Source organism: Pelophylax lessonae, assembly GCF_965119305.1.
Source record: "Pelophylax lessonae genome assembly, chromosome: 3".
NCBI classification, from domain to species: domain Eukaryota; kingdom Metazoa; phylum Chordata; class Amphibia; order Anura; family Ranidae; genus Pelophylax; species Pelophylax lessonae.
In genome coordinates this window covers 20,068,673-20,090,885 of record NC_138770.1, presented here as the reverse complement: position 1 = coordinate 20,090,885, position 22,213 = coordinate 20,068,673, and the positions used below count along the sequence as shown (strand labels likewise).

The window sequence follows — 22,213 nt, the reverse complement described above, 5'->3', positions numbered from 1 at the left end:
ATATTGCATTCAAAGTTTTCTACCATTTCCAATAAGTGGTTGGTATCTTTAAGATAACCAGGTAGTTGCTGGACTAATGGCTGTAACTGCCTGTCTAACCACTGTCCTAGTCTTTCATTAAGGGAGTTGATTCCTGAGATTATAGGACGGCCATACAGGGGGTCTAACCCCTTATGGGTTTTAGGTAGATGGTAAAATGTGGGAATGACAGGATTTTCTGGGATCATTTTTATGGATTCCTTTTCACTGAATACACCAATTTTCACTCTCCTGTTAATGATGCTGGTCAGAATAAATTTATAATGCTTAGTGGGGTTATTTTTAAGTGGTAAATAGGTATGAATAACCGTTAACTGGCGAATAGCCTCACTCACATATATGTCGGTGTTCATGACCACTATTAGACCCCCCTTATCTGAATTGCGGATGATCATTGTATCATCACGCTGCAAATTCTCCCATGCTGATCTTTCTTCCTTTGTTAAATTATCTGACCATTGTGTGCAACCATTAATGGCTCTGGTGGATAGGGCTGTCAGATCACGTTCCACAGCTCGTTGGAACCCAATCATTTCAGGGCTACGAGAGTTAACAGGATAAAAGTCTGACTTGATATTTAGTGGAACGGATCTGAGAGCTTCAAAATCACCAGAGTTAGAAGTGTCTATGGCCCCTTCACACGATAAATCTTCCAGATCTCGGATTGCACAGAGTTCCCTAAAGGAGAGTGAATCCTCCTCTGGGATCGTGCAATCAGGGATCAGAGTAATGATTAAGCACACAGTCAGTGTGTGAAACGCGTCTACCTTGTCACGATTGTCATATTTGGATGTCCAGTCAATAAATCTGGATTTTGACTCAACCTGGAGTGCTGCCAATTCCTTTTCCTTTATCAAGATGTAAACACTGCCAGTTTTTCATCCTGGAAAGCAGAGATAAATGTTTTTTTTTAATCTCATGCTTTCCCGGGTAGAGGAGATATCTGGGGTCTACGTGACCCCCAGATTTATCCATAAAGAGGACCTGTCACGCCTTATTCCTATTACAAGGGATTTCTTGTAATAGGAATAAAAGTGATCAAAAAAATAGAGTTGGTGTACAAATAAAATAAAAAATTAATAAATAATAAAAAAGTTTTTAAGGCACCCCTGTCCCCTCGTACTTGCACGCAAAAGCAAACGCATACGTAGGCTGCGCCCACATATACAGTGCCTCGCGAAAGTATTCGGCCCCCTTGAACTTTTCAACCTTTTTTGCCACATTTCAGGCTTCAAACATAAAGATATAAAACTGTATTTTTTTGTGAAGAATCAACAACAAGTGGGACACAATCATGAAGTGGAACAAAATTTATTGGATATTTCAAACTTTAACAAATAAAAAACTGAAAAATTGGGCATGCAAAATTATTCAGCCCCCTTAAGTTAATTCTTTGTAGCGCCACCTTTTGCTGCGATTACAGCTGTAAGTCGCTTGGGGTATGTCTCTATCAGTTTTGCACATCGAGAGACTAAAATTTTTGCCCATTCCTCCATGCAAAACAGCTCGAGCTCAGTAAGGTTGGATTGTTTGTGAACAGCAGTTTTCAGTTCTTTTCACAGATTCTCGACTGGATTCAGGTCTGGACTTTGACTTGGCCATTCTAACACCTGGATATGTTTATTTGTGAACCATTCCATTGTAGATTTTGCTTTATGTTTTGGATCATTGTCTTGTTGGAAGACAAATCTCCGTCCCAGTCTCAGGTCTTTTGCAGACTCCATCAGGTTTTCTTCCAGAATGGTCCTGTATTTGGCTCCATCCATCTTCCCATCAATTTTAACCATCTTCCCTGTCCCTGCTGAAGAAAAGCAGGCCCAAACCATGATGCTGCCACCACCATGTTTGACAGTGGGGAGGGTGTGTTCAGGGTGATGAGCTGTGTTGCTTTTACACCAAACATAACGTTTTGCATTGTTGCCAAAAAGTTGATTTTGGTTTTATCTGACCAGAGCACCTTCTTCCACATGTTTGGTGTGTCTCCCAGGTGGCTTGTGGCAAACTTTAAACAATACTTTTTATGGATATCTTTAAGAAATGGCTTTCTTCTTGCCACTCTTCCATAAAGGCCAGATTTGTGCAGTATACAACTGATTGTTGTCCTATGGACAGAGTCTCCCACCTCAGCTGTAGATCTCTGCAGTTCATCCAGAGTGATCATGGGCCTCTTGGCTGCATCTCTGATCAGTCTTCACCTTGTATGAGCTGAAAGTTTAGAGGGACGGCCAGGTCTTCGTAGATTTGCAGTGGTCTGATACTCCTTCCATTTCAATATTATCGCTTGCACAGTGCTCCTTGGGATGTTTAAAGTTTGGGAAATCTTTTTGTATCCAAATCTGGCTTTAAACTTCTCCACAACAGTATCTCGGACCTGCCTGGTGTGTTCCTTGTTCTTCATGATGCTCTCTGCGCTTTAAACGGACCTCTGAGACTATCACAGTGCAGGTGCATTTATACGGAGACTTGATTACACACAGGTGGATTCTATTTATCATCATTAGTCATTTAGATCAACATTGGATCATTCAGAGATCCTCACTGAACTTCTGGAGAGAGTTTGCTGCACTGAAAGTAAAGGGGCTGAATAATTTTGCACACCCAATTTTTCAGTTTTTTATTTGTTAACAAAGTTTGAAATATCCAATACATTTCGTTTCACTTCATGATTGTGTCCCACTTGTTGATTCTTCACAAAAAATTACAGTTTTATATCTTTATGTTTGAAGCCTAAAATGTGGCAAAAGGTTGCAAAGTTCAAGGGGGCCGAATACTTTCGCAAGGCACTGTGTATATATTATATATATATATACGATGTTCGGACCACACACATGAGGCATCGCTGTGAACCTTAGAGGGAGAGCAATAATTCTAGCACTAAACCTTCTCTGTAACTCTAAACAGTTAACCTGTAAACATTTGGAAAGTGTCGCCTATGGAGATTTTTAAGTACCGTAGTTTTGCACCATTTCACAAATGGGTGCAATTCTAAAGCATGACACATGTGTTTGATATCTAATTACTCGGTGTAACATCATCTTATATATTTTACAAAAAATGGGTTGCAATATCTATGGTGTTTTTTTTTGTTTGCTTTAAAATTTAATAAAGTGTATTTTTTCCAAAGACATTGTGTTTGAAAAATTGCTGTGACCGATATTTTATTCTATAGGGTCTTTGCTGAAAAAAAAATAAAAAAAATAATAATATATGTATAGTGATACGAGTAAGCGGATTGTAAGGTGCCCAGAGTTGTGGGAGGAATGTTGATAGAAAGAACCTCGATCTTAGAAGTATTAATCTTATACCCTGGCAGTGTACTCAGGTAGATGATTGACAATTATTAGTAGTTATAATTTATACACAGCATACGATGATTGTTTTATTTTATATTCAGAGTGGAAACCTTGGGGATGATAATATTGATGTTAAAGAAGAGTATAAAGAGGAGGATGAGGAGTATGGAGTGATGGAGGAGTTTTCAGAAGGACACAAGGATATGATGGAGCCACCTAATACCAGGAACCCACCAGAGAGATGTCCCCATCCTCTGTATTCCCGGGATTCCACACAGGAAGGTCACACCATCCCTCACTGTTACAAGGTTGGTGCGAAGGAGTATCTAGAACATGGACTTGTGGAGATGGTGTGTGGATTATTTTTTGTTAGCTTATATTTTACAGATGATTTTTCACTCATTCTCTTTTTTTTTTGTTTAGGGTGAAGATCTGATAGATATAAAAGTTGAGGTTAAAGCAGAAGAAGAAGAGAGGTATGTGAGGGATGATCAGCAGTCTATGGAGGAGGATGGAATAAACGGGGACATTTACAGAGAAGGACACTCCTACAGAGATCAGCACAGGTGGGTCATTAACACTAAATACATACAAAGGTATACAGCGCTTGACACAATGATCTCAATCTCAGCAAAGGCTTAAGATAAAAGTGAATCCATACGGACAATGTATAAAATTGAAGAAATCAATAAATCAATTGATAAATAAAAGTCCAAAAAGAAAAGGAGTCCTAGAGGAAATCCCGTAGACCAGGTGGTGAATATAAAGATAAAGCCTCCACCAGACACCAGTAAGTGTGGCCTCTTTCCGAAGTCATATGATCCCCATTACAGGGATCTCAGTGCGCCTTACAGGAACTCCTCATAACCCCCGATGAATGGACAGATGAAAAGGTCTTCTCCTACAGGTACAGCCTCAATAAGCTTAGATATACTTCCCCTCACAGGAAATGGTATCAGCCTGTCAGGATTTTTTTATTTGGGAAATCCTATTCGGTACACCTGGATGCTCCTTGATCTATGGTAAGCATATGAACCTTGCCGTACAAGCCGGCCACGGCGAAAGGATTTCGGTCCCAGCAGGACGGATGTCCATGACCGGATGATGTACACTTCTCCACACTGGAACCTTGTTTTATGGGCATGAATATATGCTTACTAACGAAAGAGCATAGCAGAACTGCAAGCTAGAGAAAAAAATCAAGTACAGTTTATAGAGTGTACCAGAGATCAAGGAGGCAGGAGATGGGAGGCAGAAGTGTGGGACCTCTGCAATTTGTCTCAAGTAAACATATAACCTTCCACTGATTGCTGAATACCAATATTATGAGTCCTGGCCCCCGCACTATATATTCAATGTTGTACATTACATACTCCTGACCCCTGCACTATATACTCTATGTTGTACATTACATACTCCTGACCCCTGCACTATATACTTTATGTTGTACATAATTCCGATACTGTATAGTCCTAACTTTTGTATCCTATATAATAAGTTGTACATTACATAGGCCTTACTTCTTTTGCACCCATTTTCTACCAGATGGACATTTTATATCTGATGATTCGATTGAAGCACAGACATTTACATGTTGATAATAATGTGATAACATCCTCAAACTTTGGAACCTTAAACAGAAAGTGATATTTGGGGAGTAGTCAATAACCCAATGATGGTGGTCTTCAGGATCAGTCCAGTCTTCATCTTGGTTGTTCTCCCCCCATCCTCACTCTCTGACCTCTGGTGGGGCTCAGCCCCGCTGTTATTCATGACTAAATCATGGACTAAATAAGGAAGTGCAGGACTTCTTGTGTTGGGAAGTTGGCAATAAGTGATAGAGGGGGAGGGGACACTCGTCCTATAATCCCCTCATCACTGTTACTCCTATAAAAGACAGTTCTCGTTGTTTCCTCACTCTCTGACTAAGGTCCATGAATAAAGAAATGAACTGGTAGGAGATCAGAGGACCCATTTACTAGTTACCTTGAGGGGGGAATTGTAAGATCCTCAGAGACAAAGTTGCCTGATGTGGGCGGAGTCCTGTTTTAGGGGAACCAATCTGCTGATGTCTAGTAATAATCTTTTTATTTCTATTTTAGTAGATGGACGGGAGATGAGGAAAACCTCAGAGGATTGTCTCACTTTGTCTCCAGACTGTAAAGTAGAAGATGAGGACATCACACAGTATAGTCCAGGAGAAAACCCGGCTACCTCAAATGTCCATCCGGCATCACACAGTGTAGATGGACCATCGTATTCCTCTTATCCTGAGGAACCTCAGACTGTGAGGGATAGTGCCGTCCTTCCAACAAATAGGTTTTCCTGTACTGAGTGCAGAAAGTGTTTCCATTTTAAATGCAATCTTGATGTGCACAAAATATCTTGCACAGGTGAGAAGCCATATTCCTGACAGACTCCATGGCAGCATACGTATCGGGTTTGGCCCCGCCTCCAAACCTACCCATAGGACCTCACTCCCATAAATCTTTGCTCCTGTTCAGCACACGTGTTCTTTTTTTGTCCTCCAAAGGATTACCCGATATCCTACCTGAAGATGGATTCCGGGTGATGGATGGCTCTACCAGTCGGGTATGGAGCTCTCCAATAAGCCCCAGCTGCTGCGGGGTATGGAGTAGGGGCGAAGATGTATGCAGCCTTGGCCAAAAAGCCCAGCTGCTGCGGGTGGCCGGTACCCTAAGAATGAGATAAGTCCGGTGTGTGCATCCATCCCTGGTGATCTGCGGTCCGTGAGTACAAAGTCCTCCATGGCAGCTATTTTGTTTATATATTGCTTGCTTGTGCCTTTTATGTCTTACCTGGTTTTTCTCCTGCCTTCCCTGGTGGCTAGTGGTCCGGGGCCGGTCAGCGATTCACTTCCTGACCGGCCTCCGGTGCGCGCTACTGCGCATGTGCGGCGCCTCGGGATCGAGGCTTGGTTCTCGCGCATGCGCAGTGTAAGCACGGCGCATGCGCAGTAAGCTGGCGTCGGTGGCGATCGCTGATGACGTCACCAGGCGCCATATTTAAACCCCAAAGCTGTCAGCAGTGTTGTGTTTGTACACACTGCTGATATTGGGTGTTACACATACGGAAATCGTTCGTTTTTGTGGTCTTTTTGCTGTGCGCTGCCGCTCTGCCTGCTAACCTTGGTTCCTGGTGAGTACTGGCCCCAGTTTGGGAGCAACCCCCCCCCCCCCCGCTTTGCTGGTTTTTCTGACATGCTGTCCGGCTCATTCTTGTAGGTCAGCATCAGAATGGAAGCTACTTTGCCCTCCGGTGGTCAGCCCGCCCCTAACAGGTATTTGGGGCTTCTTGGTGGGGTTGTGGGTTATAGGGGGTGGGGGTAGGAACTCAAGTGTTCCTAGCTTCCTGTCTGTGTTTTTTTCTGTTTTTTCTCTTGTTCACAGCCCTCCTCGTTCAGAGACTAGGCACTCTTCTCAAAGAAGTGAAAGGCGCTCAAGCTCTCGCCACCGGCACTCTACTGGAAAGTCCCGTTCGGGCTCACATCATCGTAAAGCGTCCACTTCAGCCAGCCACGCACAGAGACCTGACAAAGCAGGTTGCAGAGGCTGTGGCGCTAGTGTCCCGGAGAGGAAGCTTTTCTGTGACAGATGTTTCTCCCAGGCTGCGGGAGAAAGGGATACTTCTGATCAACGCATTGAGGCTTTGGTTAAGAGAGTGGTAAAGGACTCTTTGGCAGAGTTGGGTGTCAGTCGTTCTCAAGACACTGCAACGGCTTCCCCAAGCCCTTCCCCTGTAGCACTACAGGTACAGGAAGATTTCGAGTCGACCCACACAAGCCATCAGTCGATGCTCTTGTCGGGTAGCGACTCTGAAGATGAAGATCCCTGCTTGGGCTTTGAATATTCCTTGGTGCCTTCCCTGGTTAAAGCGGTCAGAGAGACCTTAAATTGGGAAGAGTCAGCTGTTCCCCCTCCCAAGCAGAAGAAGTACTTTAAACAGCTCAATAAGGAGCGTGTTAATTTTCCCTTCCTGGGAGAGTTGGGTGAAATCATCTTAGAGGAGTGGAAAAAGGTGGAACGAAAGAATTCCTTAGTATCCAAGATGGCTAAACTTTACCCCTTCAAAGAGGATGACGTGAAACATCTTGAGTCTCCTCCCCTAGTTGACGCAGCAGTCATGAGACTGGTCAAGCACGTGACCCTTCCATTAGAGGATACGGTCTCATTTAAAGACCCGTTGGACCGAAGGATGGACTCTGATTTGAAGAGAATCTACCTTACAGCAGGTATGGCCTGTAAACCAGTCCTGGCTTTGGCTGCTCTATCCAAAGCCATGGAGTCTTGGGCTGATGTGGTAGACGAATCGGTCAGATCGGTTTCGGAGGAGGTGGCCAGAAGCGCTCCAATCCAGGAGCTTAGGCTGGGCGCGTCGTTCCTTGGGGAGGCTTCCATAGACTTGATCCGTCTATTGGCAAGAGTTATGCTGTCCTCGGTCACAGCTAAGAGAGCTCTTTGGCTCCGCCCTTGGGTTGCGGATCCGGCATCAAAGCAAGTTTGGTGCCGTATTCCCTTTGAGGGGTCCTCCCTTTTTGGGAATAAACTTGACGAGGCCATAACCCGGGCTACAGGCGGTAAGTCTGGGTTTCTTCCCCAGGATCGGCGCCAGTTCAACGTCAAGAAAGGACAGCCTACCAGAAAATTTGTGCCTGACCGGGCCAGGGAAGCTCGTTCTTATAGACCTGGTCGGGAGTTCAACCGGAACTGGAGATCAAGACAGTCTTCCAGGAAGACGACAAAGAACGTCTCCTCGGGGGACCGTGAGCCCACTAAGTCCTTTTGAAGGTGGGCCCGCTCAGACATGTCGGGTGGGTGCGCGTCTACGCTCCTTCCGACATGTCTGGGCGGCTTCGATTCAGGACCCCTGGGCCGTCAGGACGGTGTCTTCAGGCCACAAGTGGGTCTTCAAGGAGAGGCCAGGCTCAAGGTTCCTGCCTACTGCCATACCATGCCTAGAAGAAAGGCGTCAGATTTTGTTTTCTTACGTCGAAGCTCTCATTGCTCAAGGGGCTGTCATCTCCGTTCCAGAGTCCGAGCGAGGCCAAGGAATATATTCTCCGCTCTTTCTGGTCCAAAAGAAGAACGGATCATGGAGACCAGTAATAGATTTGACCTTCTTGAACAAATTCATAAAAAAAGAAAGGTTCAAAATGGAGACCCTGTTGTCCATACAGCAGTCAGTCCAGCCGGCAGATTGGATGGTGTCCATCGACTTGAAAGACGCCTACTTTCATGTCCCTGTGGACGAAGATTTTCAAAGGTTTCTCCGGTTCGAAGTGGGAGGATTACATCTTCAGTTTATCTGTCTCCCATTCGGGCTCTCAACATCTCCACGGACCTTTTCAAAAATCTTATTGGCCGTGGTAGCCCTACTGAGATTGAAAGGTATCCGTCTTCACCACTATTTGGACGATCTACTCCTGTTGTCCCAAGACAGAGATCAACTATTAGTTCATCTGGAGCAGGTCGTGTCCACTCTCCAGAAGTTTGGTTGGTTACTCAACAAGGAGAAGAGTCACCTGATTCCAACTCAGTCCCTGATCTACTTGGGCGCTCTGTTCGATACAGAGAAGGCGACTATCTCTCTTCCAGAGGAAAAGATAGGGACTCTTCGAGACAGGATTCGCTTTGCCCTCTCATCCTCTCATCTTCAGGCACGTCAATGCCTGAAGGTGATCGGAACTATGGTCGCAGTAGTCCCCATGGTGAAGTGGGCCCTGTGGAGGATGAGACCCTTTCAGAAGGGATTCCTTCAGCAATGGGATACGTGGCATCTGGATCAACGCATCTTCTTAACCCCTTCAATGAGAGCGAGTCTCCCCTGGTGGTTATGCAGAGACCACCTGCTGAACTGCCACTCTCTGAAGCCAGCTCTGTGGGTAGTGGTTACCTCGGACGCCAGCAACATAGGCTGGGGCGCCCACTGTCTGTCGGAGGTGGCACAGGGCAGGTGGGAGTTTTCCACATTTGAGGAATAGTATCCAACATACTAGAACTCCGAGCAGCATTCCAAGCTCTTCGAGCATTTGCTCACCTGACAAAAGACCAACCTGTCATGCTGCGCCTGGACAACACCTCAGCAGTGGCATACATCAGGAAACAAGGGGGAACACGCAGCTGGTCCCTATTGAGGGAAGTGGAGCCGATTATGTCCTGGGCACAGAAAAATCTCTCGAATCTTTCAGCGGTTTATGTTCCAGGAGTCCAGAATGTCAAAGCAGACTTCTTGTCCAGAGTGGATCTGGACAACAACGAGTGGTCCCTTCACACGGAAATGTTCAACTGGATCCTAACATTGGGGTTTTCTCCAGAGGTAGACCTCTTCGCCTCCCCCTGCAATCACAAACTGCCGAAGTACTACTCAAGATTCAGAGATCCACAAGCATCAGGGATAGATGCACTCTCGGATCAGTGGAGATTCCACAGGGCATACGCCTTCCCACCAATTCCGATTGTGTTGCAGTTCCTTCGGAGACTCAGGTCGGAGCCAGTGGAGGTAGTGGCGGTGATTCCCTTCTGGCCGAACAGGCCATGGTTTCCCCTTCTGACACTACTCAGTGTCCGAGACCCAATTCCGCTACCCTTCAGACCGGATCTGTTGTCCCAGGGGTCTGTGCTCCATCCGTGCCCAGACCGTTTACATCTCAGGGTCTGGATGTTGAGAGGAGGAGGTTACAGGCTTTAGGCTGTCCAGAAACGGCAATCTCGACATTACTTAGTGCTAGAAGAAGCTCAACGAACAGGGTGTATCAGAGAATCTGGGAAAAATTTTCTGCACAACTGAATACAAGGCCTGATCCTCAATCTTCAATTAAGATCCAGGATGTATTGAGCTTTCTCCAATCAGGACTGGATTTGCCTCTATCAGTGAGTTCGCTCAGAGTCCAGGTCTCGGCTATTTCCGCTTTTACAGGGATCTCCTGGGCCACTCATGCCCTAATTCGTCAGTTCTTCCAAGGGGCAGTGAGAATCAGACCTCAGAGAAAACCCAGGTTTCCCAAGTGGGATCTGCCACTAGTTCTGGATTTCCTGGCGTGTCAGATTCAGGACATGTCTGATTCCTTGACCATAAGAGAGCTTACACTGATAACAGTGTTTCTAGTAGCTATAACCTCAGCAAAGAGAGTGTCGGAAATTGGGTCCTTTGGGACACAAGAGCCTTTCTTAACCTTTTTTCCTGACAGAGTGGTGCTCATCCCCATGCTGGATGCGAGACCAAAAAGGACTTCTGTCTTCCATGAAAACATAGAAACAGTATTACCAACCTTTAGACAGGAAGAGGAAGAATCTTCGGTTCATCCGCTGGATGTTGGAGTGTGTATTAAGAAATATTTAGATGCCACTTCCTCTTTCAGAAAATCAGAACATCTCTTTGTTACCTTCTATGGAAAAAACAAAGGTTCAAGAGCCTCGACGAGATCCATTTCCTCTTGGATCATCCAGACCATCCAGTGGGCTTATAGGGCTAAGGGCTTGACCCCTCCAGCAGTAGTTACAGCTCATTCGACGCGGAGCATCTCTACCTCCTGGGCAGTATCCAGACATGTGGCTCCTGAAGTCATTTGCAGAGCAGCGTCGTGGTCCTCTATTAACACTTTCTTATCCCATTACTGTGTTGAGCCAGCGGCTCTTTCTTCTGTGAATTTCGGTTTGCAAGTCCTGTCTGTTTGACAAAATGCATTAAACTTTTCTGTTCAGCACCTGCCCACCCTGTGTGTACGGCGAGTTATTTCCCGATACGTATGCTGCCATGGAGTCTGTCAGGAAAACGGAAAATTTATATCAAATACTTACCGTAATTTTCCTTTCCTGATGGACTCCATGGCAGCAGGAGTTCCCTCCCGGATTTCTGTGGAGGATAGTTACAGAACACGTGTGCTGAACAGGAGCAAAGATTTATGGGAGTGAGGTCCTATGGGTAGGTTTGGAGGCGGGGCCAAACCCGATACGTATGCTGCCATGGAGTCCATCAGGAAAGGAAAATTACGGTAAGTATTTGATATAAATTTTCCGTTTTCCTGTCCTGAGTGTGGGAAATGTTTTTCAGACAGGTCCAGTCTTTACCCACATCGGAGATTACACACAGGGGAAAAGCCATATTCCTGTAATGAGTGCGGGAAATGTTTTTCATGAAAGTCCCATTTAATCCTACATCAGAGATCTCACACGGGGGAGAAGCCATATTCCTGTCCTGAGTGCGGAAAATGTTTTTCAGACAAATCCATTCTTTACAGACATCAGAGATCGCACACAGGGCAGGAGCCACTTACCTGTTCTGAGTGTGGGAAAAGTTTTTCACAGATGTCCAGTCTTGCCAGACATCAGAAGTCTCACATGGATGAAAAGACTTATTCCTGTCCTGAGTGTGGGAAATGTTTTCCAACAAAAATATAAATAAATGAGGAAAGGTTTCCGCGCTAATGGAGGAATTTAAAAAATGACTGCAGCCTACCTCAAAAATATAGCAAGCTATATTTTAGTAAATGTGGGAAAATTGGAGGTAAATGGCGCTGTCAAACATACAAATTAGGGAATATAAATATATCAATGGGTACACTGATGACGTGAAATAAATAAGTAAAAGTGTTGGATCATAGATTAGAACGTGATATAATGGATCATTTATAAAGTGTAAAATGTATAAGTAAAACTAAATTATTATATGTTTAAAAAATTAATAAAGGTCTATCGTGAATAAATAATAAATATTAGTGCAAATATAAGTGATAAAAATGGATTCGGTATGTGACAGGATCCCCGGACCAGACCCACCTGGAACAAGTTTGCATCACGGTCAAGAAGTCCCTAATCCTTCGTTTTGTGGCAGGCCAACAGTAATAAGAAAAACACGTTTGATTGCCTAAGCATTTTCCTGTGGTGCATCTAAAAGAATTTTATTTATGAGGAGTCATTACCTATCAATTTTCCCTGGAGAAGTATACACTATAAGAGGTCGGGATTAAGTGGATTATTAACCAGCCTTCGGAGGGACCCTTGAGAGTCACCCCAAACGCTGTTTACCCCTGCGTTTTTCCAACTTATTCAGGACAGGAATAAGTCTTTTCCAACAAAAATATATTTTGTTATTCATCAGAGATGTCACACGGGGGAGAAGCCATATAACTGTCCTGAGTGTGGGAAAAGCTTTTCACAGAAGTCCCATCTTCACACACATCAGCAACTGCACACGGGGCTGAAACCATTTTCCTGTTCGGATTGTGGGAAATGTTTTGTACGAAAATCAAACCTTGTTACACATCAGAGATTGCACACTGGGGAGAAGCCGTATTCCTGTCCTGAGTGTGGGAAATGTTTTTCAGATACGTCCAGTCTTTTGCAGACATCAGAGATCACACACAGGGAAGAAACCACTTTCCTGTCCTGAGTGAGGGAATTGTTCCTCACTGAAGTCCTGTCTTCCTGTACATCAGGGGTCCCACACAACCCTCAAGGTGTATTAGTGCCTTGAGTGTGGGAAATGTCTGCTATATGAATGTTGCTGGACATCACAGCTCCCATGTGAGGAAGAAGCACACCCTGATATACACCTCAGATATACTCCATGGCTGATCTTCATGATGTAAGAAACACTTCATAAGGAGATCAGAGATCACTAAAGACATGGATGAAGTGTTGTACCCTGTTGGCCATTGATATCAGTAGAGAAATAAAAATGGAGTCTTTGATGGAACCGCTTGGCACCCCGACTAGGTGCTTCCTTCTGCCAGACCGTGCTTTCTGCCCTCCAAACTGTGTCAAGCAGACAGAGCTAATAGCAGCCCCTTTTACCCCAAACATCATACACAGACAAGATGCGAGGTAAAATCCAAGGGAATGACTGTTTATTGAAGCTCAGACACATACTTCTAACCGTACAGGAGGACATCCCCTCCTGATCATATTACCCTAACAATACAAACTGTAAACAAGAATATAACTAACATAACTAAGGAACAGCCAACATGAACTACGCTACTCCTCCTCTAGCAACTGATAACTTACAGTGATATACTTAACATGAGCTAATTAACTGAGCTAATTAACTGGTCACTTAAACCAGCCTAGGTGGAGGGGACAATACTAGCAGACAGACAGAACGAATGGAACAATGGGAGAGATCTACTTAACATAAACACGTTATAGCAGGAGGCTCCAGTGGTTTGAGCTGATTACATAACATCTACAGTCATTGCGGGTTTGAGGCATAGAGACCCCAAATATGGAAATGGAACCTCCAGTTCCCGGAGTCTGTGTGTTTTGGGGAGACATAAACTTGAATCAGAAACAAGACCACTCCACGGATCCCCCAGGCATACACCTTCCAAAGAGTAGTGTTCCCTTAAATGACAGGGCCCATAGTCAGTGGGTAAGAGGCTCGCTCCCAGTCCTCTCCAAAAGCCTCTGTCCTGGTTAGGTCTGTCACAGAGTCACTACCTTTCATTGGCGTGGTGTGAGCTTTCAGAAACATTTAGAGGTCTATTTAAAAATACAAAAATAGTTGAATGAGTGTGACCAACATTCGCCCAGCTGTGATAAGTTTTGCCAATTTTTTTATCTCATATAATCATTGGCTCCATCTAGTGGCCATAATGCTTTATTGAACTATTTTTACTGATGGAGGTATTTCAGGAAAAATACCGTAATATGGCCACTAGATGGAGCTGGCGATCATAGGAAATCACTGTGTTAATTAAAATACAGCCAGAATTTTTAACAGCTGAATGAATGTTTGTCACATTCGTCCAATGAATTTTCTGTAAATCAGGGAAAATAAACAAGGGTGGTTAGTGAAAGCAGCACAGATTACACACACTACACATTGTTAGGTACACAGTTAACCCTTTTATTGCCCCTAGATGTTAACCCATTCCCAGTCAGTGTCATTAGTACAGTAACAGTGTATAATATTATTGATCTCTGTATTGGTGTCACTAGTGATGCCAGTTAATTTTCCACCACACTATTACAGTCCCATTCTAAGTTGCTGATCACCACCATTACCAGTATAACCTCAAAGCTGTGTAAATTCCACCATAGTTTGTAGACTATAACTTTCACTCAAACCAATTAATATACACTTCATGGGATTTTTATGTTACCAAAGTCATGTAGCAGAATACAGTTGGACCTAAACTTTTGAAGACATTCAATTTTTTTTTTTTATATTTTTTTATTGGATATATTTTATAATAGAAATATTGTTTTTTTTTTTTTTTCTCAAAAATGTTTGATTTTTGTTTATATAATAAAAAATAAACCTAGTTGTGATCGAAGGCCACAGAAAAGCTTTATTTTTTGTGAAAAAAATAATATAAATGTAATTTGTGTACAGTTTTGCATGACCGCGCAATTACCAGTTATAGTAGCGCAGTGATGAATAGCAAAAAAATGCTCTGGTCATGAAAGGGGGTAAAACCTTGCGGAGCTTAAGTGGTTAAACCAACCATTCATTTAAAACTAAAAATGTGCATTTGGCCATTTTATGGCGCTTAGTATAATAGAAATTGGTGTCATCACCCGGGCTCGTCTGCCTCCTGCTTCAGGGGATGTGGCCAGATGGGCACGTTTCTACACACATGGTGGACTTGTCCTAAAGTGCTCCTCTTTTGGATGAGGGTACACGCTTTTATTTTTTCAGGTATGAAATTCAATATTACCAAAGATGCAAGTATTACCCTACTGATGTGTAGATTGTGTGGAGAGGAAGGGTCTATCTGTAAATAAATGGCACCGTCCCCTGGGATAAAATATGAAATAGTTATGTAACCTGGTTGGTAGGTGACTAATAAGGATGGAGGGAGGGAAAGGAAAGGAATGAGAGAAGGAGGGAGTAATGCTCGCCATACACGCACAGACTTTCGGCCGAAAATGGTCGATTTAGGAAAGATCATTCGAATATCGGGCCGTTAGTGAACACAAGTTTACCAACGATTTCGATACCACGCCCGGCTAATGTCGATGGATCCATAGCGAAAATTCTTATCCATTCAACGAAAGTGTATACGTCTATGGTAAAATTGAAACGAAAATAATATACTGAATCGTACTGCGCATGTCTTTGACATATCAGTGAACCGGAAGAAGAATCTATAAACGAAAGAATGTTCATTCGTTTAACATGTTTGTTTCTACACACTGTTCTAAAATGTATGTCTCAAAACAAGCAAATTATTCTATTGCTGTTTATATGTGTATGTATAAAATGTACGTATATTTCTCTCTCTCTCTCTCTCGCCCCTCTCTCTCTCTCTCTCTATCTATATATATTGTGAGGGATTAGCTCGGTAGCAGGTGTGGATAACCCCTTTTGGGGGGTTCGTCACACAGGGAGATAGCCGAGTAATTGAAAACAACAGTTTATGGTTTATTCTTCCAATTTCGTCAAACAAGTGCATGCAGCAAAAACATCAAAAAAAATCAAAATAAAACACAAAATAAATCCTGGCCGCTGTGGGCGTCTACCTTCTCACACACCGGAACCTACCTAAGAAGTCTTCCCAACCTACTGTTGGGCAGACACTGCTGGTCCTACAGCAGACACTCAAATGTCCATTTGTGTTTTCTTTACACAGAAAAAGTTCAACACCTCACCTTTAGAAGTCTCTCATCTGACTGCTCTCCCCAGCTTACACAGCCTCAGGAGACAGCAATCAATAGACTCCCTTTGGACAAATTATAGAGGTCTTAATTGCCTCATTCTGAACAGCTGAAAGTTTTCTCAACTTCCGTACATCTTCCTGCCTACCTCTGCAGCCGACACCTGATAGTAATTGGTGAATTGTCTAAACCAAGCAGAAATATATCTCCCATCGGTGACAACACCCATAGATTTACCTGACTTCCTGTCACATATCCCCCCCCTCTTGTTTCAACCCTAGGGTCAACCCTGGGACACAGGTTGCCAGGCACGCATGTGCTCGGGACAAACCATCTGCATTCCCCATTTGAACACCGGGGCGATGCGTTACCACAAAACTAAATTCCTGAAGGACCAGGAACCACCTATTTATTCTCCTATTGGTCTCCTTGTTCTGTGCCATCCACTTCAATGGGGCGTGATCCGTCACCAGTTCAAACTGTCTACCCAGGAGGTAGTACCGGAGAGAATCCAAGGCCCATTTCACCGCCAAACACTCTTTCTCTTACGTCCTCCGACAGTCGCCGCCATCTTCATATTCGTCACAATGGGGGGTATTAGACTTTGCTCCGTAGGAGTAGCTAGGCAACAGAATATGTCAATATTAAAGCTTTTAACATATCCCCATCCCAGGGGGTGGTCCCCTCAGTCTATACCCTCCTGCTTCCTACTTCAGTTTCAATGTCTAGCTTGTCAGGAGTAGCTGGATCTCTCTATGCTGGGGCATTTTGTCTCAGCCTTTATCTTCTTTTTTAATTTTTTGTTTGAGTTTTTTTCTCTCTCTTTACTTAGCTGTTCTTTTTGTCAGCATTATTTAGTTCTTCTGATGAAGAGGATTCGTGCGGGCTGGGTCTCGGGCTGATCCCCCTGTTAGCAGGTTGTGGGTCAGTGGCTTCCCAGCCTGCCTTCGAGCGTTCAGCCAGGTAACGCTCCTGGCTCAGTGAACGACCCATCCCTGTTCGGTGCAGGGATGATTGGTGAGGTGGCTACCTCACTGGATGCTGTGCGGTTTCTTAACCCCGATTTTTTTGCGTCCTGGATGCGACTCTTCCTGCCACATGCGCAGCGGCCTGTTCGCCTGTGCGGGTTCCCCACGCCATTAGGAGGTAAGTGTATCTATGTGGGGACCTGTCTGTTGGGGGGGGTGTCAGTCTGGGACTGTGTAACCCTGCCTGTGTTCACACTATTGAAATCCCTATCTCTCTGGCTGCATGCTGTGGGCTGCAAGGAGGGGGGCTGTGCTGCACTGTCTGTGTCAGTTTGTGTATGTGTGAACGGCTGTGTGCTGTGGGGCATGATTTTTATCATGTTTGGGGCACTTTCAGCGACCGCTGCGGCGGTCCGCCATGTTTCTACATGCTATGCTATGTTTGGTCCACCTCGCTGAGGTGGAGGAGCGGCGGTTCCGGCGCCAAACGGCGCCATTTTGGCAGCGCTCGCTCCGGCCGCATGGTATCACTGCGGGTGGCCATTTTCTTGTAGCCTTCCATAGGCTTTCATGGAGCGCCCTGTGTTGCATCGCTTCCCCTCCCTGGGTGCACCGATCGAGGCAGCAGCAGCAGCGATGGTCTCTACAGGTTTTTACCTCCCTATCCCTTTATCCTTGCCTGTGTTGAGCCTTTTTCTCCCGGTGGGGGTAAAAATTGTGCCAGTATGTGTGTGCGGTGGGCAGCGTTCGCCGCGCTTGTTTAAAGGGCAATTAACCCTTTATTTTCCGGCTTATCATTGGGGCAATGGATTCTCAGGGACACAAATTTCCTACCACTTGGTGGGTGACCAAGGGCTGTTTTCCCCCCCAGGGGGGGTTTTGGCTGCGGTTGTGGCTAAAATTGCTGCTCAGGTGCTAATGCTTGTGGCTGTTCAATCCACACAACGAACCAGAGTTTTCAATCTCCTCTGACAGAGGGTGCTGGTGATGGGGCTGCTATAGCTGGGGTCTCCTTATCGGGGTCTCGTTCCTCCCTGGGTCTTGTGGGGTCCGAGATGGAGGCTGAGGTAGAAGGGGTGGATAATTCTCCCCCTGGCTCGCCTGAAGGGCTTGCACTCATGGATGAATTGGTTGCTTCTATCAAGCAAACACTGCGTTTACGGGTTGAACCACGTCCCCCTGCTGCCCTGGCAGCTTATGGGACGCAGAAAAGACGCAAGACATCGCAGGTCTTTCCCTGCACTGATGATTTTCAGCGCACTGTTAAGGAACAATGGCGCAATATACGCAAGCCTTTTGCTGTACCAAGTAGGTTAAGGCTGCGTTATCCTTTCACGCCCGCTACTGATGAATAGGTCCACTGCGATTCCTGCAGAGGATACCTCGGTGTTCCGGGATGCTACGGGCAGGAGGCTGGAGTCTCTTGCCCGTCATGCTTACTCTATTACGGGTTCTATGCTAAAGGCTCTATTTGCTTCGCTTAGGGCAGCCCAGGCTGTCGCGAATTGGACGCAGGCACTCAGGCGCGTCCTGGTGGCTGATTCAGCCTCACCGGCGACATTGGATATGGTGGATAAAATCCATCAGGGTGTTGTGTATTTGTGTGATGCGGCCCTGGATATAGTACCGTTGGCTGCACGTGTACACAGTGTGGCGGTATTGTCTCGCCGCCTAGTTTGGTTGCAGTGTTGGTCTGTGGACCAATCTTCGCGCAAGACCTTAGCCAATCTGCCCTTTGATGGATCTCGCCTTTTTGGCGAATCCTTGGATGCACTGATAAAGAGGGTCACGGGTGGTGAGAGCACGCTCCTGCCCCGATCCCACCAGGCTAAGGCTGCTCATGGTAAGTAGCATGCTTCTTTTCGGCCCTCTCAGGGGTCCTTTCGTGCCTTTCGGTCGCCCTATAGGGGAGAACCATTCAAAGGCCAAGGCTCCCAAAAGAAGCTGTGGTCGGGTAAGCATAAGTCCGGCCAGTCCGGATCCGCTGCCCATAACAATGCGGCCTGAAGGGGCACCCTCACCCAGTTCTGGGGTGGGGGGACGCTTGCTCGGTTTTTCTTCAACCCTGGTTGGCCCGTGTTCGGGACAGGTGGGTTCAGGAAATCGTTCGTTCTGGCTACAAGATCGAGTTTTCTCTCTCGGCTGGAGAGCAGATTTTTTCCCTCAGGCGGTTCCGGTGCCTCATCGGGACAGATTTCGGGGGTTCTCTTCCAATCTGTTCACTGTGCCCTGGAAGGAGGGCAGGGTGCGTCCTATTCTGGACTTACAGGCTCTGGACCGCTTTGTGCGGGTTCGCAAGTTCCGCATGGAATCCCTGCGGTCGGTGGTGGCTGCCCTGGTTCCGGGGGAATTCATGGCTTCCATCGACTTGAAGGATGCGTGCCTTCACATCCCGTTTTTCGAGGGTCACCAGAGGTACCTTCGATTCACCATTGCGGAGGATCTCTACCTATTCGTGGCGTTACCTTTTGGTCTCGCTTCGGCTCCACGGTTTTTCGACAAGGTGCTTGCACCGGTTTCTGGTTTTGTTGAGAGCCCAGGGCATCTCTGTCCTGGGGTATCTGGAAGATGTTCTGGTTCGGTCTGCGACCAGCCAGGGTCTGGAGGAGGACCTGTCCATCACGATGCTGACTCTACAGGAGTTTGGTTGGACGATAAATTTTCCAAAGTCGACGCTGTGTCCGTCGATTCGTCTTCCCTACCTTGGAATGATTCTGGACTTGGTCCAGGCGAAGCTCTTCCTACCGGACGACAAACTCAGGACTCTTCAGGAAGGAGTCAGGTCCCTCATGGACGTTCCGTGCTCGTCACTCCGGACGCGCATGAGATGTCTGGGATTGATGGTCTCGGCTTTCGAGGCGATTCCCTTCGCCCAGTTTCACACGCGGGATCTCCAAGCGGAGATCCTGTCCAGGTGGGACGGGCGACCGCAATCTCTGGATCTCCAGATTTCGTTGGGCCATCGCACCAGAAGGGATCTTCTGTGGTGGCTCCAGTCCCCGGCGGTGTCGGGGGGCAAGTCTTTTCGTCCTCTCTCATGGACGGTGGTCACCACGGATGCCAGCCTGTCGGGCTGGGGTGGTGTTCTGGGCATTCTGTCCGCCCTGGGAACTTGGTCGGGGGAGGTCTCCTCCCTTCTGATCAACATTCTGGAATTGCGTGCGATGAATCTCTGCCTTCAAAGTTGGCCGGACGGGCTGCAGGGCTGTCCGGTTCAGGTGCAGACGGACTTACGTCAATCGCCAAGGGGGCACCAAGAGAACCAGAGCGGCTCGGGAAGTGGCCGACATTCTGTCTTGGGCCGAGACACACGTCCCGGCGATATCGGCGGTTCACGTTCCGGGGGTGGAGAATTGGCAGGCGGATTATCTACAGCCGCCAGTCCCTGGACCAGGGGGAATGGTCCTTCCACCCGGATGTCTTCCAGATGTGGTGCGCGAAGTGGGGTCTTCCGGAGGTAGACCTGTTCACGTCTCGTCTGAACAGCAAGGTGAAAAGATTTGTGGCAAGGCCTCGGGCAGACGCGTCAGACGCGTTGGTAGCTCCGTGGCATCAGTACCGACTGATGTATGCGTTTTCACCGTTTCAATGGCTGTCCAGGTTCCTTCGTGGGTTGAACTCGGAACCAGTACACAGTGATTCTTGTGGCACCGGACTGGCCTCGCCGGTCCTGGTGCGCAGACCTCGTGCATTTGGCGGTCGACGCCCCGTGGCGTCTGCCTCTTCGAGAAGATCTCCGGTCTCAAGGGCTGATATTCCATCCTGCTTTACAGTCGCTGGCTTTGACGGCCTGGCTGTTGAAACCAAGGTCCTGAGGGATAGGGGTCTCTCCCCTGAGGTCATTCACACTTTGATCGACGCGAGGAAATTTTCCTCGGGGAAGGTCTATTACCGTACTTGGAAGGCCTATTTTGCCTGGTGTGAGTCCAGGGGGTTTTCACCTCGCCCGTACTCGGTGTCTAGGGTGTTGTCCTTCCTTCGAAAGGGTGTTGCCAGCGTTTGGCGCTGGCTACGATCAAGGGTCAGGTGTCTGCGATGGCCGTTCTCTTTCAACGTCCTATGGCATCTAACTCCTTGGTTGGCACTTTTGTTCAGGGGCATCTGGTCCCTCCTAGGAGGGTGCCTCTGCCTCCTTGGGACTGGAATCTTGTTCTGTCCGTGTTACAACATGGTCCTTTTGAACGGATCGGGTAGATCTCGTTGTCTATGTTGTCCAAGAAGGTCACCTTTTTTGGTGGCGATCACTTCGGCTCGCAGAGTGTCGGAGCTGGCAGCTTGTCCTGCAAATGTCCGTATCTGGTCACTCACTTGGTTAAGGTGGTCTTGCGACCTAACCCTTCTTTTTTTCCGGAGAGGGTTTCGGAATTTCACCTCAATGAGGACATTGGCTTGCCTTCGCCTTGCGCGAAGTCTAAACATCCGATGGGGGTGGAATTGCACTCCTTGGATGTTGTTCGGGCGATTAGGATTTTCCAAAAATCGTCTGAATCTTTTCGCAAGTCGGATTCTTGTTTGTCCTTCCGGGGGTCCTCGGAAGGGCGTAGCGGCGTCGGCTTCTGCCGTCGCCAATTGGTTCAGACAGGCCATTGAACAGGCCTATGCTTTGCAGGGAAAAGTTTCCCCTGTGCCTGTGGAGGCGCACTCTACCAGGTCTCTGAGTACGTCTTGGGCCTGTCGTCATGGGGCTTCTGTGGCCCGGGTGTGTAAGGCGGCGACTTGGTCGACCGTGCACACCTTCACTCTATTCTACGGAGTGGTTGTTCAAGCATCGGCAGATGCTTCCTTTGGCCGCAAGGTTCTTAGTGCGGCGGTTCCTTAGGGTCCCTTGTTTTGGACCTTTGGGCTGTTTGGGATTTCTTTTTATCCCTGAGTTATTTGTTTTTTTCCTGGGTTATTGCTCCCGTTGAGCAAGTTTTTTCTCATGTTGCCCAGCTAGTTTCCTTCCTTTGGTAAGGTTCCTTTATTTGATGTGGAGACTGCGTTGCCTTTAGGCGCGGCTGCGTTTCCCACCCCTCATGTTTGCACTGCTTTGGGACGTCCCCATTGTGACGAATATGAAGATGGCGGCGACTGTCGGAGGACGTAAGAGAAAACTGAATTTTTGTAAAATCTTACCTGTAAAATTCCTTTCTCTGAGTCCTCCGACAGTCGCCGCCCCCGCCCCTCTTTTGGGGTTTAGGTACTCTACTGCTATTCCACTGAAACTGAAGTAGGAAACAGGAAGCAGGAGGGTATAGACTGAGAGGACCACCCCCTGGGGTGGGGATATGTTAAAAGCTTTAATATTGACATA

The 22,213-nt window shown here is 46.7% G+C and overlaps 1 protein-coding gene across 1 annotated transcript in view; it reads left to right on the top strand.

The window, feature by feature from the left end:
* The window catches only part of LOC309550241 (uncharacterized protein), a gene marked incomplete at its 3' end in the record, with an annotated part of 240,442 nt that overhangs the window by 47,994 nt on the left and 170,235 nt on the right, over positions 1-22,213 (top strand). Inside the window, exon 6 of the mRNA XM_082250652.1 lies at positions 5,435-5,574. Within this exon, the coding sequence (XP_082106778.1) occupies positions 5,435-5,574 (140 nt within the window). The remainder of the gene's footprint in view (positions 1-5,434; positions 5,575-22,213) is intronic.